This window comes from Lynx canadensis, unplaced genomic scaffold (genome assembly GCF_007474595.2).
Source record: "Lynx canadensis isolate LIC74 unplaced genomic scaffold, mLynCan4.pri.v2 scaffold_77_arrow_ctg1, whole genome shotgun sequence".
NCBI classification, from domain to species: Eukaryota; Metazoa; Chordata; class Mammalia; order Carnivora; family Felidae; genus Lynx; species Lynx canadensis.
Window position 1 is genome coordinate 7,671 of NW_023397591.1, and position 16,892 is coordinate 24,562.

Below are 16,892 nucleotides of genomic sequence, written 5' to 3' on the forward strand. Positions count from 1 at the left end.
AACCCTGGGGGCGCACTCAGAGCCCCAAGTCATGATGTGGGACCCTTGCGGCCTCACTCGGACCCCCAAAGCAGGATGTGGGACCCCCGAGGGAGCACTCCTATCCCCAAGGCTGGATGTGGACCCCCGAGGCGGCATTCGGACCCCCAAGGCAGGATGTGGGACCCCCGCGGCCTCACTCGGACCCCCAAGGCAGGATGTGGAGGCACCCCCACCCCCGGTGCAGCCTCGGACCCCCTCGCAGGATGTGGGACCTCTGCGGGGGCACTCAGGCCCCCAGGACCAGACCACTCGGATCTGAGGGAAGATCCCGCTCGGAAGCCGGAGAGAGACGGGTGTGGGGAAGCGCCCGCCCAGGGTCGGATGTCTGCGCCTGCCCCGCTGGCGGCACCACCCGGCGCGGGCATCCGCCCCGAGCAGGCTCCGCCGAAGCGAAGCTAGCCCCCGGCGGCGGAGTCCCAAGCTTTGCCAGCCCGGGACCGCTCGCGCCAATCAAGCGACGGAGGGCACGTGACGTCCGGCGGCCAATGGGGAGTTCGCATGGGAACACGCCCCCCCCGAGGCCCCGCCCCATAGCGTGCCGGCCAGCGCAGGATGTGGGCCCTGCGGGCCGCCATCCGCCCGGCGGCCTGGCTGTCTCGCGTAGTTCTCGGCCGCCGGGCTCCGAGACCCGCGCCGCCGCTGCTGGTCTGCCCGGAGCGCGCGTTCGCCGCCTTCGACCCCGGGGACCTCAAGGGGCGAGGGGACGGAGGACGGGGCCCACCGGCTGATGGCCCGAGAAGCCGAACGGGAGAGGTGGAGGAACCGGAAGATGCCGAGGACGAGGAAGAAGAGGAGGAGGAGCTGCTGAGGAGGGACCCTTTGCTGCCGGTGGGGACCCAGCGCGTGTGCCTGGTTCACCCTGAGGTCAAGTGGGGACCCGGGAAGCCGCAGCTGACCCGAGGTGCGCAGGAACTGCGCCGCGGGCGGGGCCGGGGACTCTGAGAGGCGGGGCTTCCAGGGGGCGGAGCCTCGGGAGAATCGGGCCCGAGCTCGGTGGGGGGCCGTGGCTCTAGGCACTTGAACTCGGGAGTGGAGACTAGGGGGGCGGGGTTTTCGGGACTGACTGGGGGCGGAGATTGGGATGGGCGGGGCTTCCAAGTCCCTCGCTCAGGGCTGGCGCTCTGGGGGCGGAGATTAGGAGGGGCGGGGCGTCGGGGGCGGAGACTCGGAGGACTGGGGCTGAGGGGGCGGGGCGCCAAGCGCAGCACGGAAACGCCCCCACCCATCTCCCCAAACCTGCTGGAGGCAGCCCCAGCCCCCTGCTGCCTGGCCCTGTCCCCTCTCTGCCTGCTCCCTGGTTAAGCCCTCCTCTCCCCTGCAGCGTGTGTTGTGTCCTACCCGTTCTTTCCTGTGAAGAATCTAGCAAAAGTCTAGAGCCAGCGTGCCCCGTCTGTGTGTGTTCGTGTGTGTGTGAGACGGATCCTTGAGTACCTTACTGTGCAGCATTTTCATTTATGTAACCACTGAATACTAAAGATTGCGCAAGAAGATGGTCATCGTGCACGCACTTCATACCCGGAACCGCAAACCCTTGTCTGCCTGCCCGCTCGAGGGCAGCTGCCTGGCACCGCCATCGTTCCCCCCAGTCACTAACAGCCAGATAGCTGGAGGCTCCGGGCACAGCACGCACTCACGGCAGAGAGCCACCTCCTGGGCCCACGTGCTGCGGGTGGGCGAGATGTGGTTCGAGGGTCTCAGCAGAGCGGTCCTGGGTGGCCTGGGAAGACCAGAGCCCACAGCGGGAAGGGGCAGGCACAGAGGCGTGAGGACAGTCTCCAGAGAGGGGTCCTCCAGGGAGCACGGCCTGCGACCCTCGGCAGGATGGCTGGGTGGCTATGGGGAGGTGGGGGCCGCAGAAGGAGGCCCTGTCCCCTTAATACCAGCCACTTTGCATCGCATCCCCATCCCGTCCCTCACAGCCACGAATCTGCGCTCTGTTCCTGTGAACTTCCCTGTTCAAGAACATTCCACCTCAGCGCTATGTTCCTTGTTTTCTCTTTTAAAGCCTTTTAGAGTAGAGTTAGTTGCACAGGAAACTTGAGAAGACAGCACAGAGGGTTCCCCGTACCTCCTGTCCCACCTGGTTAGCCTCGTGTGTTACCAGCACCCACACCAGAGCAGGACACGTGTTACGATCCAGGAACCTACGTGAACACGGAATCACCCAGAGTCCGCGGTTTACAGTGTGATTCACTCTCGGTGTTTCACGCTCTGTGGGTCTGGACCATGTACAACATCACGGGTCCATCATTACAGGATTCTGCAGAGGGTTTCGCTGCCCCTCCTGTTCGTGCTTCACCCCACCCCCTTCCTGGCAAGTGCAGATGTTTTTACTATGTGCCTCGTTCTGCCTTTTCCAGAACGTCATAGGGTTAGAATCCTCCACTACGCGGCCTTTTCCGACCAGCTCCTGTCACGCAATCGCATGCATCTAGGGCTCCTGCGTGCGTTTCTGTGGCCATACAGCTCATTTCTGGTGGTGCTAAGACCCTGTTGTCTGGATGGCCCCCAGTGGATTTATCCGTCCACCTGCGGAGGAACGTCAAGGTTGCTTCCAAGCTGCTGTAAACATCCACGTGCAGCTTTGTGTGGACCCAAGTTTCTGTTCACTTGGGTAAATACCAGGGAGCATTCTGCTGGACCCTCTGGTAAGAGCACATTTGGTTTTATAAGAAAGCACCAAACTGCTTTGCCAGCGGCTTCGCCACTTTGGGTTCCCATCAGCGACGAAGGAGGGTTCTTGCTGCACCCGTGTCACCAGTGTCAGGTGTTGTCCGCGTTCTGCGTCTGGGCCAGCCTCACAGGTGTGCGTGGCTCTCGAGGTAACGTGCGTTCATTTCCCCGACCACATATGGTGTAGAGCGTCTCTCCCCAGCTTCTGTGGTCAGGTGTGTGTTAGGTCTTCGGCCTTTTGTTTTTTTATATTTTTATTATGAAATTTTTTAATGTTTATTTCTCAGAGAGCGTGAGCAGGAGAGGTGAAGAGAGAGGGGGCAGAGGGTCCCAAGCCAGCACCCACTGACAGCCCCGCGCAGAGCTCGATCTCACAAACCCTAAGATTGTGACCTGAGCCAAAGTCAGACCCTCAACCGACCGAGCCACTGAGGCGTCCCGTTTGGCCCACCTTTTGATCAAGTTCTTTTTTTTTAATTTTTTTTTTAAATGTTTGTTCATCTTTGAGAGACAGAGAGAGAGCATGAGCGGCGAAGGGGCAGAGAGAGAGAGAGACACAGAATCCAAAGCAGGCTCCAGGCTCTGAGCTCTCAGCACAGAGCCCGACGTGGGGCTCGAACTCACGAGCCGCGAGATCATGACCTGAGCGCAAGTCGGACGCTCGACCCACTGAGCCACCCAGGGGCCCCTTAAAATACACTTTTTTTTTTTTAATTTTTTTTTTTCAACGTTTATCTATCTTTGGGACAGAGAGAGACAGAGCATGAACGGGGGGGAGGGGCAGAGAGAGAGGGAGACACAGAATCGGAAGCAGGCTCCAGGCTCCGAGCCATCAGCCCAGAGCCCGACGCGGGGCTCGAACTCACGGACCGCGAGATCGTGACCTGGCTGAAGTCGGACGCCCAACCGACTGCGCCACCCAGGCGCCCCTAAAATACACTTTTTAATGTTTATTCACTTTTTGAGAGACAGAGACAGAGTGCCAGCAGGGCAAGGGCAGAGGGAGAGAGAGAGAATCCAAAGCAGATTCCGGGCTCTAAGCTGTCAGCACAGAGCCCGACACGGGGCTCGAACTCACGAACCGCAAGATCATGACCTGAGCCAAGGTCGGACGCTTGACCGACTGAGCCCTCAGGTGCCCCTCAAGTTCTTCTATTACTGCTAAGTTTTAAGAGTTCTTCTGGATAACAGCCCTTTCTCAGATGTTTTTTACAAATATTTTCTTCTAGTCTGTGGCTTGACTTCTCAGTTTCTCTACGTCGTTCACAGTCGGAATTTCTTCATCACGACTCTAGTCCTGTCTTCAAGCTTAGAGATTCATTTCTTGGCTTTGCCCGGCCCACTCATAAGCCCATCAGCGGATTCTTCCTTTCCGTTGGAGTGTTTGTGACAGCCAGCATTTCTGTTTGTCTCTTTCTTCAAATTTCCATCTGTCTGCTTACGTTGCCCATCTGTCCTTGCGTGCCGGCTCCTTTATCTGTCAGAGCCCTTAGCATATGACTCATAGTTGTTGTAAGTTCCTGGTCCGATAATTCCAGCATTCCTGCCATATTCCATGGCTCTGATGCTGCTCTGTGTCTTTACATCACATTTGTCACCTGTCAGTATACCCTGTAATTTTCTCCTAATGGCCGGATGTGATAGATGGGGAACAAGGAAGTGGTGTCAACTGGTCTTCAGTGGTGTGGTGCCGAGGTGTGAGGCAGGGGAGGGGAGGTGTGGGGCGGGGGCTGGGGAGGTGTGGCACAGGGGTGCGAGGTGTGAGGCAGGGGAGGGGAGGGGTGGGGCAGGGGGTGGGGAAGGGAGGGGAGGGGTGGGGCAGGGGTGGGAGGTATGGGGCGGGGAGGGGAGGTGTGGGGCAGAGGAGGTGAGGTGTGGGGCAGGGGTGAGCAGGGGTGGGGAGGTGTGGGGCAGGGGTGGGGAGGTGTGGGGCAGGGGTGGGAAGGGGAAGGGAGGGGAGGTGTGGAGGGGGGAGGGGGGTGCTGAGATGTGGGTCAGGGGAGGGGAGGTGTGGGGTGGGGGCTGAGGAGGTGTGGGGTGGGAGAGGGGAGGTGTGGGGCAGGGGTGGGCAAGGGAGGGGAGGTGTGGAGTGAAGAGGTATGCGGCAGGGGTGGGGAGGTATGGGGAGGGGAGGTGTAGGGGAGGGGAGGTGTGGGGAGGGGGTGGCGAGGTATGGGGAGGGGAGGTATGGGGCAGGGTAGGGAGGTGTGGGGCAGGGGTGGGGAGTTGTGGTGCAGGGGTGGGGAGGTGAGGGTTGGGGGGAGCCTCCGTAGTCCTGCGAGCAGGGCCCAGTTGTGAGTGAGCCCGTGCGTGTGAACCGTGAATACACAAGTGTCCTGAGGTTTCATCCCCACCTGGTGGTTCCCCGAGCATTAGCGTTGGGGGTCCCACGTGGCACTTCGACCAGACCCCCAGGCCGGTGGCTGTGGGAGTGGCCGCAGGAGCAGGACCGCCAGGGGGGTTGTGGGAAGCTGCAGAGGGGCGAGGTGAGGAGGACCAGCGAGGTCCCTCAGGGGAACCCTAGGACACTGTGCTCCAAGGCGGCCGCCGGGAGAGGGCGGACCGCACTGGGGCACAGCGGGCGCTTAGTACAAGTTTCACAGGGGTGTTACCCAGAACGCTGGCCTCCGTGTCACAGAGCCCTGAGCCCCCTCGGCCCCGTCGGCAGCAGTCAGGACTCCAAGCCCCAGGACCCACCGGCCCCAGCGCCCCACTCCCTGCCTAAGCGGGGGCTCACAGCCCACCCTGCAGGCGATGAATGTAGCCAGTTCCTGGGCTCCGTCACGAGACCCGCTGTCCGCTGGGTCCCGACAGACCGCGGGGGCCTCACGGAGCCCCGTCCCGTTATCTCCCACCCCCGGCGTCCAGCGTGAGCGGAGGCTGCGACGGTCTGGGCCTGGAGGCACACAGCTGTGTTCGGACCAGGTGCCTACCTGGGTGCTGCGTCCGGACCTCTGTGCCGCCGTGCGGGCAGCCATCCGAGCTGGGGAGCACGGGGCCCCGGGGCCGACCTCGCAGGGGTGTGTCCCTCACCCTGGCCCTGTGTCTCCCCGAAGCTGACCGGCAGGTGGCGGAGGCGGAATCTCTGGTCCACACGCTGGACCGCTGGTCGGTGGTGGAAAGGATGGTGGTGCCCGCCAGAACACCCCGACGGAAGGTCGCGTTCGGCAGAGGGACCTTGCGCACCTGACAGGTGGGCCCTGCTGCTTGGCTCTCTTCCTCCTGAAGCAGGAACGGTGGGGCTCTCGCCGTCTGGGCCGAGTAGAGGCGTCCTCACGGGAACTTGGATCAGACGTCCAAAACGCCTCCGTGCCCCGATCGCAACCTGAACTGTGCCCAGTGGGGCCGTCGGGGCAGTTCAGAGTCCGGTGGAAACCGGCCCCGGGACCCCAGCCCGGCCCTCCCCGCAGACAGGGTGCTGTGTGTGAACCCTGCCTTCCAGGGACCCCCGGGGGTGTCACACTTCAGAGCAGCGAGCCCTGCGGATACGCTGAGGGGGTGCTCACCGCCCGGCTCTGTCACCGCAGGTCATGGAGCCATTCAGACCCCGTGGGGTCGTGTCACCTGCGTGTGCAAGACCCACGACCCCCGAAGGGACCCCGGTCCTCCCCTCCCCTGCCTCACACACCCGACTTCCCAAATACGCACTCAGGGAGTCGAGGGGTACCCGGTGACCACAGCCAGCCTGAGCCCAGGGTCGGCCCCACGACAGACCCCATGGAGCCCTGACGTCCGACCGAACCGTCTCTTTTCCTCAGAGAAAATCAGAGTGTTGCCAGAAATCACCGCGGTCTTTCTGAATGTGGAGAGGATGGCCCCGCCCACCAAGGTACGCGGGAGTCTCTGGACGCTTCCCATGCTTTCCCATGCTCCGGGGCGGAGGGAGTCGGGTCAGACGGAGGAGGCCCCGGGATCGCGGACGCCTTCCCGGCGGCCCCCTTCACCCGAGACACCGCTGCAGATGCCCTCACTCCCTCCCTCCGTTTGCAGAAAGAACTGGAGGCCGCCTGGGGCGTGCAGGTGTTTGACCGGTTCACCGTTGTTCTTTCCATTTTCCGCTGCAACGCCCGACGAAGGAGGCCGGCTGCAGGTGGCGCTGGCTGAGCTCCCCCTTCTCAGGTTCGGGGCACACCCCAGCTCTTGCGGCTCGCATAGGTCGCGTGTCCGACCCGTTGCTGGGGTGCGGTGAAGACGGAAGGCAGGGCTGGCCGTGCCCTCCCGGACGAGGCCTGTCAGGCTCCTGTCCAAGCAGCGTGCCTACCCAGGACAGGTCCACCCCGCCGTGGGCCCCACCCCCACTTCCGTGACGGTGAAGATCCAGGCAGGAGGAAAGACCCCCTGCCTCGCTCTCTCCACCCAGAGTTCTCATCTCACCCTCGCGTCTGTGTGCTGTCACCTGGTGCGCTCCCCCTAGATGGGCACGGACGTCTCACCCTGTCTACTGAGACACCCCCTTTCCACGGCAGGTCCCACCTGAGCGGCACCACCCGCCTGGATGGACGGGGAGGAGGCTCACGCTACATCATGGGGTCAGGTAACGTGAGGTCTTGTCACCCCGCGTGCTCAGAAGGGGTATGTCACGGCAGCCACCCTTAGGAAGGGGACAGCAGCGCTGAAAGATCGCAGTGGGGCTGCATGTGACCTCGTGCATGGTCCCATTCACACAAACTAGGATATCTACGTGGTCTGCTGGCGTGGCTGCAATGAAGGACCACAAGCCAGAGCCTTAAAACCTCAGGAATCTACTCTCTCAGCTCTGGAGACCAGAAGTCTGAGATCTGGGGGGTGGGGTGGGGGCAGGGCCGCTGAGATCGGGTCGGCGGGGGGGGGGGGGGGGGTGGGCAGGGCCACTGAGATCCAGGAGGGGCAGGACCACTGAGATCCAGGCAGGGCAGGGCCGCTGAGATCGGGTCGGCGGGGGGGTGGGGGGTGGGGGGGGGGGGGGGGGGGGGGGGGGGGGGGGCAGGGCCACTGAGATCCAGGAGGGGCAGGGTCTCTGGGATCCAGGCATGGCAGGGCCACTGAGACCCAGGAGGGGCAGGGCCACTGAGATCCAGGCAGGGGAGGACCACTGAGACCCAGGAGGGGCAGGGCCACTGAGATCCAGGCAGGGGAGGACCACTGAGACCCAGGAGGGGCAGGGCTGCTGAGACCCAGGCAGGGCAGGGCCACTGAGATCCAGGCGGGGCAGGGCCACTGAGATCCAGGAGGGGCAGGACCACTGAGATCCAGGCAGGGGAGGACCACTGAGACCCAGGAGGGGCAGGGCCGCTGAGACCCAGGCAGGGCAGGGCCACTGAGATCCAGGAGGGGCAGGACCACTGAGATCCAGGCAGGGGAGGACCACTGAGACCCAGGAGGGGCAGGGCCGCTGAGACCCAGGCAGGGCAGGGCCACTGAATCCAGGCAGGGGAGGACCACTGAGATCCAGGCAGGGGAGGACCACTGAGATCCAGGAGGGGCAGGACCACTGAGATCCAGGCAGGGCAGGGCCACTGAGATCCAGGCAGGGAGGACCACTGAGACCCAGGCAGGGCAGGGCCACTGAGATCCAGGCAGGGGAGGACCACTGAGACCCAGGAGGGGCAGGACCACTGAGATCCAGGCAGGGCAGGGCCACTGAGATCCAGGAGGGGCAGGACCACTGAGATCCAGGAGGGGCGGGGGCCACTGAGATCCAGGAGGGGCAGGGCCACTGAGATCCGGAGGGCAGGACCCCTGAGATCCAGGAGGGGCAGGGCCATGGAGATCCAGGAGGGGCAGGACCACTGAGATCCAGGCAGGGAAGGGCCACTGAGACCCAGGAGGGGCAGGGCCACTGAGATCCAGGAGGGGCAGGACCACTGAGATCCAGGCAGGGAAGGGCCACTGAGACCCAGGAGGGGCAGGGCCACTGAGATCCAGGAGGGGCAGGACCACTGAGATCCAGGAGGGGCAGGACCACTGAGATCCAGGAGGGGCAGGACCACTGAGATCCAGGCAGGGCAGGGCCACTGAGATCCAGGAGGGGCAGGACCACTGAGATCCAGGAGGGGCAGGGCCACTGAGATCCAGGAGGGGCAGGGCCACTGAGATCCAGGAGGGGCAGGACCCCTGAGATCCAGGAGGGGCAGGGCCACTGAGATCCAGGAGGGGCAGGGCCACTGAGATCCAGGAGGGGCAGGACCCCTGAGATCCAGGAGGGGCAGGGCCATGGAGATCCAGGAGGGCAGGGCCATGGAGATCCAGGAGGGGCAGGGCCACTGAGACCCAGAGGGGCAGGACCACTGAGATCCAGGCAGGGCAGGGCCACTGAGATCCAGGAGGGGCAGGGCCACTGAGATCCAGGCAGGGCAAGGCCTCTGAGATCCAGGTGGGGCAGGGCCATTGACATCCATGAGGGGCAGGGCTACTGAGATCCAAGCGGGGCAGGATCCCTGAGATGCAGGAGAGGCAAGACCACTGAGATCCAGGAGGGGCAGGGCCACTGAGATCCAGGCAGGGCAGGGCCACTGAGATCCAGGAGGGGCAGGACCCCTGAGATCCAGGAGGGGCAGGACCACTGAGATCCAGGAGGGGCAGGGCCACTGAGATCCAGGAGGGGCAGGACCCCTGAGATCCAGGAGGGGCAGGGCCATGGAGATCCAGGAGGGGCAGGACCACTGAGATCCAGGAGGGGCAGGGCCACTGAGATCCAGGCAGGGCTGTGCTCCCTCCAGAGGCTCCAGGGGAGGGTCCTTCCTGCCTCTTGCAGCTTCTGGGGCTCCAGGCGTCCCTGGGATTGTGGCTGCGTCCCTCCACATGGGTCTTCACATGTTCACACGGCTTCTCCTCTGTCTCTCTTCTGTTGTGCAGACATTTGTCTTTGGATTAGGGCCACACTGATCCAGGATGACCCCTCAGATCCCTCACCAGTTATATGCGCCCAGACCATATCCCGAAATGAGTTCCCGTTCACAGGTCCCAGGGGTCAGGATGTAGATGTGTCTTTGGGGCACCGCTCAGGTGGCTCTGGATATCATGGGGGCTGTCCTTCTGAGGCTCTCCCTTACTCCCAAATAAAGGGGAGCCCAGGTGACCTCAGAGGGCAGAAGTCCGGAGGCGAGGCCACCCTCCACTGGGTGAAGCCATCTGTCAGACAGGAAGGTGCTGGGGCAGTATAGAAGAGCAGACCGGCGGGGGGGGGGCGGGTCCCAGGGGCAGAATGCCTGTCCACAACGCACACAGGGACCCGCGTGGCTCACTCTGCTCTCACGTCTTTGTGAGTGTGCTCACCGAGTCGCCGTGTTGGGTGTTTGTAGGAGAATCGCTCGTGCAGGTGCAACGGCGCCTGCTGAAGGACAAGGAGCTGAAGATTCGGAAAGCCCTGGACAGACTTCGGGAGAAAAGGCGTCTCCTGGGAAGGCAGCGCAGACGGCGGGAGTTTCCTGTGGTCTCCATGGTGGGATACACAAACTGCGGTGAGAGAAGTTCTGGGGGCTCCTGGGGGGGGTCCACCGCCCCCCCACCACCCTGCTAGTGCATTTGGGGAGAGACCGCTCGCCAACGCAACAGGGCCCTGGGATTCAGAGGGCCGACGGATGATGAGAACAGGTGGAAAGCGTGGCTCATGTCCCCGGGGCATTTGCAGGGCCCACGGCGGGTGCCCCGTCAGGTCAGCAGCGTGGTCATCGAGTGCTGGACAGCGGACTGCACTCCCCTCTCTTACAGGTGTGTTGAGACTCAGAGAGAGACAGAAGGGTGACGGTGTTAAGACCATTCATGGTGGGCAGGCCCCTAGAAGGATAAAAGCGGTTCAGACTGTGCGCAGTAGGACCTCACCACGGGGCTCGTGGTTTAGCTTAACGTGTGCGCTCAGCGCGATCGTCTTCAGGACACGGAACCTCGGGTCTCCTTCGTCCCGAAGCCCTGAGCTCACGGCTGTGCTCGGTAAAGGGAGACAACGGCAGGTGCGACTTCCTCACCGTCGGGGTCCGGTCCGCCAGCGGGTGCCGGGCTGCGCGAGGTCCACTCCCCTGCCAGCGTGAGGTCCCCATCAGCCTCACGCCACCGGCTCCCTGTCCTCAAGGAGGGAGGGAACTTCCCACAAAACCTGGAACAGAAAGTGCGGGGGCACCGCAGCTGCAGAGAATCCCGCTTGGGTAGATACAGGCTCTCACCCTGTGGGAAACGGCGAGTGCGTCCGCACGGCGGCGTCAGCACCGGGCTTCTGGAGCTCCGCCGAGGCTACCGAACTCAGCACTGCTAGGGTACGCCCGCGGCCCGTGGCTCACCAGCACAGAGGAGTCTGTGCCCCGGGACCTGTGTGGTGAGGGCACCTGTGTGTCCAGGTGGGGCCGCCCTACCGGGTCATCTCCTCATTCACCTGTGGGGCGGGCTGAAGCCAGTGGCCACCAGTACTGTCCACGAGCTGGCGTGTGCTGGCGTGGCCCCGAACACGGGGGCCAGGCGCACACACCGGCGCATTCTTGCAGGAAGAATGAGTGGAGGGGACGTCCTCTGGGGCCATTGCAGACACATACAGCTCCTGCCTGTCTACACCGCCACACTCCATTAATGCTGTCACCCCCGTCCACTCCACACGCACACACCGATTTCACCACCACCCCGTCTACACAGATGTCCAGTCCAACTTACACAACTCCAACTCCGCCAACACCCCCGTCTACACAGACGCCGAGCCTACGTCACACACACTGTACCCGCCCCACTCCATCATCACTCCGTCTACACCGACATCCGTCGCCTTATACACATACCTCAACCACCACCAGCACTCTGTCTACACAGGCACCCAGCCCACCTCACAGACAACACACATGCCCCATAGGCACCACGGCCCCTGTCTACACCATCACCTTTCCGCCACGCAGACACCTGCTGCATCTCAGACACGCGGAGAACCTGCCTCGTCTACGTAGATGCCAATCACGTGTCCCCCACACGTGCACAAACGTGACCGCCGGGTCTGTACTATCCTCGTGTGCACGGGTGCCCTCACCCCCTCGGCCGTCACCACCCCGTCCGCACCACCGCCGTCCTGCGTACGGGCACTCGTACCCTGGGCCCTGGCCCTCTGGGCCGCGAGCGTGACGGAGAACGGCAGGTTCTCTGACCACACAGGGCGGAGACTAGGAGCTCGAGACCTCACAATGCGTGGCCGCCGCCTCGGCCAGATGCACGTGGGTTCGCGGCTGCCGAGGTGGGACACGTGTGGTGAGGGGGCCTCTCACAGCGCGTCCCCTGTGACCCACCTTCCAGGAAAAACCACGCTGATCAAGGCCCTGACGGGTGACGACGCCGTCCGGCCCCAGGATCGGCTGTTTGCGACACTGGACGTCACAGCCCACGCGGGGTGGCTGCCCTCCCGCGTGGCCGTCATCTACATGGACACCGTCGGCTTCCTCTCCCAGCTGCCCCACAGCCTGATCGAGTCCTTCTCCGCCACCCTGGAAGACGTGGCTCATTCAGTGAGTGTGGGATGATCCCAGGGGCCAAATTACCTAAAACAGCTGTGTAACCTGGGGCCCGGTCCCCTCACACGACACAGCCTTGGGGGACCGGGTCCCCTCACACGACACAGCGTGGGGCCCGGGTCGCCTCACACACGACACAGCGTGGGGGCCGGGTCCCCTCTCACACGACACAGCCTTGGGGACCGGGTCCCCTCTCACACGACACAGCCTTGGGGACCGGGTCCCCTCACACACGACACAGCGTGGGGGCCGGGTCCCCTCACACACGACACAGCGTGGGGGCCAGGTCCCCTCACAACACAACCCGGGGGCCGGGTCCTCTCACACGACACAACCCGGGGGCCAGGTCTCCGGAGACACACCCCCTCAGGAAGGTGGCGCCTAAGCCACCCTGAGACTGAGCCCTGTCCGGTGACCCCTTTGAAGACTAATTCACAGGAGGGAGCCGCTGTCCAGGGCGACCAGCGCCTGCCCCTCAGCCCTCAGGTCACCTGGTACGCAGCTGTGGCCCGGGACTCAGGGCACGCTCTCTGTGGTCTTGCCCCCAACCCGAACCGTGGTGTGAACAGGAGAATGAACCAGGCCGACCTCAGTACAGGGCGTCCCTCAAAATGCCCGCGGGGCTCAATGTGGTCGGGGCCCAGAGGGGCCAAGGACAGGTGTCCGGCAATGTGACGAGTGTCCTGGGTGGTGTCCAGGATCGAAAAGGAGAGGCCAGTGACTCGGGACAGAGCCTGGAGGGTCATCACAAGTGTGTCCGGGGTCACCCCGCCTTGTGGCACACGCCATGACTAACGTTGGCTGCGGCAGCAAGGTGAGGGCCAGTGCCCCCTCTGCCATATTTCCAGAAAATCTGGAACGTTTCTGAAGTAAAACATTTTTTTTTTTTTTTAATTTTAAGCGCATCTAAAACCCGGAAGTGAACATTCTGGAATGTGGGCGGTGCCTGTTCCCAGGGGCAGAATTACAGGCAGCTCTTTCTTCTTGCTGCATTTTCCAAATTCGTTTTCATGTATCTTGGGAGAGAGGGAGAGAGAGGATCCCAAGCGGGCTCCATGCTGTGGGCCCGAGCCCGAGGTGGGGCTTGAACCCACCAACCGTGAGGTCATGACCCCAGCCGAAACGGCTGCACCAGTCAGATGCCCGCGTTTTCCCAATTGTGCATGGGTCACCTACCTGTAAAGATACTTAAACTTAGGAAGAGGCGTCCTTTAACATTTGGAGTCATGCGGACTCTGGTTCGGCGGATGATGAACAAGGCACCCGGTGGGGGGTCGGGGGCCTACCTGAGCCCGAAGGTGCGTGCCTGCTGCCTTTGGTGCGGGAGCCGCCCAGGGCCCCCGGCCACGTGGAGGGCGGCGGCCTGGCCGGGGCTGGACCCCCGAGCAGGGGGCACTGGGTGGGCCCCGGGCCAGCTCTGGTCTCGGGGAGCCCACGCGACCGGGGCAGGGGACCGCCAGGGGGCCGGGCCGGACCCGCTACCCCACCGTGCGGTGCCGTGAGAGCCCGGCCGGCGCGGGTCCTCGGTGTGCCCCCCGGAACCCCGTCCCCAGCACGGGCCCGTGCTCCCCAGGATCTGGTCGTGCACGTGAGAGACGTGAGCCCCGAGACGGAGCTGCAGAAAGCCACCGTCCTGGCCGCCCTGCGGGGCCTGCGCCTGCCGCCCCCGCTGCTGGACTCCGTGGAAGTTCATAACAAGGTCGACCTGGTGCCCGGGTGAGTGGACCCCGGCCTGCCCCCCTCCCCCGGACCTCATTCCGCACGTACTGGTGACGCGCGCCGGTGACCTGGGCCGCCCCTCGCCGCCTGCCCCACGGCTTTCGCGGAGCGCCCCCTGCTGGTCCGGGAGGGAAAGGGGCGGTCCCAGCGCCCTTGCCCGGATGTGTCACCGCAGCCGTGTTCTGGGGTTGCATGTTCTGAATCCCTTACCCCCACGGCCCCCCCCGTGTCACCGCGGCCTTATGGTTTTCTCCGTCCCTGTGTCCCTGTCCAGGGGGCCGCGTCCTCTCCTGGGACCGTCTGACACAGTCACAGTTCAGGCCCCGTGGGCGGGGGGGGGGGGGGGGGGGTGTGTTCTTGGGGACCCCCGCTCGGTGTTTCCCCGGGCTGAGGGGGTCTGCCCGCCGCCCCGACGCAGGTACAGCCCGTCAGGATCCCAGGCCGTGGCCGTGTCCGCCCTCCTGGGACACGGGCTCCCGGAGCTGAGGGCCCGGCTGGAGGACGCCGTCCTGAGAGCCACAGGGAGACAGGTCCTCACGCTCCGAGTCCGGCTGGCGGGGGCACAGCTGAGGTGCGTGGGCTGGCCAAGCAGGTGTAGGAAGGGCCGGGCAGAGCACCAGCACGCGGGCAGGTGCGGGGGTGTCTGACGCGTCTGCAGCGAATCTGGGTTAATGACTTGGCCTGCGGGGCAAGCGGCCTCCTTGAGCTGACGGGCATGCGGCTGGCGGGGGAGTTCGTTGCCAGTAGGTCCCCCACCAGTGACAGCAAGGCGGTGTGCGGTTGGGGGAGAGGGCTCTGCGGGGACGGGACTCTTCGGGGACAGGGGACGGGGCTCCAGGGGTAGCGTTCTGTGGGACGGCGCTCTGCCTGGGACCAGTTCCTGGGAACATAGCCCTTTGGGGTCCTCGCCCGCCTCACAGACGTGTCCCTTGCTCACTTCCTCAGTTGGCTGCACCAGGAGGCGACGGTGCAGGACGTGGACGTGATCCCCGAGGCCGGGGCGGCCGACGTCAGGGTCGTCATCAGCAGCTCTGCCTACAGCAGGTTCCGGAAGCTCTTCCCGGAGTCAGCCAGCCAGTGAGGTGAGGGAGCGGAGGCTGTGTGGCCTCGGCACCGCCGCGGGCGTCCTGCCCGCCCCCTCGGGCGCCTTGCTCCCTGCTGGGCCCGAAAGGCTGGTGGCCGCCCCCCTGCGGCCAGAAGTCAAAGGTCAGGTCTCGGGGTGACTCCGCGGGGACCTGAGCGTGGGTTGCCTTCCACGCTGTTCCAGCTACAGGAATTAAAAGCTCTGCTCTTGTGTCTGTAAACCAGCCGTGCCGAGTCTTCCGAGGGCCGGCCGCCAGGCACACGGTCTGCCAGTGTGGCGTGTGGGAGGAGCCACTTGGGGCTTCCCGGGTGCTGGTCCCCATAAACTCAGGGCTGCCAGACCTCCCTGTTCCCCACCGCAGTGTCCCGGCAAGGAGGACTGTCTCCCGACGACCCTGAGGCCTCTGCGGGCACACACAGGTCAAGGAGAGACGAGGGGACGGGGCAGAGGCGTGGACAGAGCAGCCCAGCCCAGCCTGAAGCCAGGAGACTGGCCAACCCCGAAGAGACCGCGGTGGGCCGGGGAGTGCGCTGCGCGGGCCGCCCCCAGCCCCCAGCCCCGCCCGGTGCCGCCCCCCGGTGTGTGCCCACTCTTCCCTGAGGCCCGCAGCCTGGATCTCTGCCTGGGACCCACACCAGGGCCGCCCCCTTCCAGCCCCCGACTCTGTTCTCACCACCGCAGCACCTCCCCGTGCAGGAGACACAAGGAGGGGGTGCGGGTGGGTCAGACCTCTGGTCCCTCACTCTCCTCCTCACAGCGTCCTGACGCCCAACTGCGTGCTTACAAGCACGATGAGGAGGTGGCTGGCACTCAGGGGGCCTGTGAGAGAGGGTTGGGGGGTGGCTCGGGGCCTGCATGCGGGGGTTGGGGGAGGGGCTCGGGGGCCCAGGAGGGAAGATCAGGGACATGGGGGGGAGGGGCCCCGGACAGAGGGCGTCGGTCTTCCCACTTAGGGGACCAGGTACAAGACCGCTCCCCCTGCCCCACGAGCACCCAGGCTTCCCCAGGACCCCTCTGTCCACGGATGGGCCTCTCCCCTCCCGAGGCCCGGCCACTGTGCCGCGAGCAGCGGGCCCTGAGAACACCCCATGTGCTGGGAGGCAGGCGCTCACCCCAAGAAGGGGACCCGGGCACGGCCGACCCCGAGGTGCCCACACCCCGATTCTGACATGGGAAGGGCCAAGTACGGGTTTGAGGACCCAGAGACACCGTCAACCTGGTGGCACTTCACTCCGCCGACGTTTATTCAGCAGCCACAGGGCAGTGCGCACACCCGAACCACGCGGCCTCCTTTCCCGTGGGCTCGTGGTCCACACACGCAGCCGCCACAGCACTGCCAGGCACATCCTTCTGACAGAGTGCGACCCTCAAATACACAAGGCTCAGGCACTCATCTTAGGTATGGGCGGGGGACGGCTCCGTGGCTCAGTCACGTATCCGACTTCGGCTCAGGTCATGATCTCACGACTCGTGGGTTTGAGCCCCAGGTCAGCTCTGCTGACAGCTCGGAGCCTGGAGCCTGCTTTGGATAAATAAGCATTTTTATTTAAAAAAATTTTTTTTAAACGTTATTATTTTTGAGACAGAGAGAGATAGAGCATGAACTGGGGAGGGTCAGAGAGAGAGGGAGGCACAGAATCTGAAACAGGCTCCAGGCTCTGAGCTGTCAGCACAGAGCCCGACACGGGGCTCGAACCCACGAACTGCGAGATCGTGATGAGCTGAAGTCGGATGCTTAACCGACTGAGCCACCAGGCGCCCCTTTTGTTTGTTTATAGAGACCCACCAGCTTTCTTTGGGTTTTATTTTCTATTTACTTTCAGCTCTTTCTCTTTCTTTCTTTCTTCTTTATTTCTTCTTTCTTTCTTTCTTGTTCTTCTTTCTTTTTTCTTCTTTCTCTTTTTTTTCTCTCTCTCTCT

The 16,892-nt window shown here is 63.8% G+C and overlaps 1 protein-coding gene across 1 annotated transcript; it reads left to right on the forward strand.

The window, feature by feature from the left end:
* Positions 1 to 592: 592 nt before the first annotated feature.
* Positions 593 to 15,193, forward strand: LOC115508204 (putative GTP-binding protein 6). Its single transcript, XM_030306634.1, is given in 12 exon segments — positions 593 to 943; positions 5,772 to 5,894; positions 5,897 to 5,908; positions 6,474 to 6,544; positions 6,706 to 6,791; positions 6,793 to 6,834; positions 7,182 to 7,249; positions 9,996 to 10,154; positions 11,956 to 12,164; positions 13,744 to 13,886; positions 14,308 to 14,460; positions 14,835 to 15,193. Coding segments are annotated over 12 exon segments (1,551 nt in total). The 5' UTR covers positions 593 to 594; the 3' UTR covers positions 14,971 to 15,193.
* Positions 15,194 to 16,892: the final 1,699 nt, after the last annotated feature.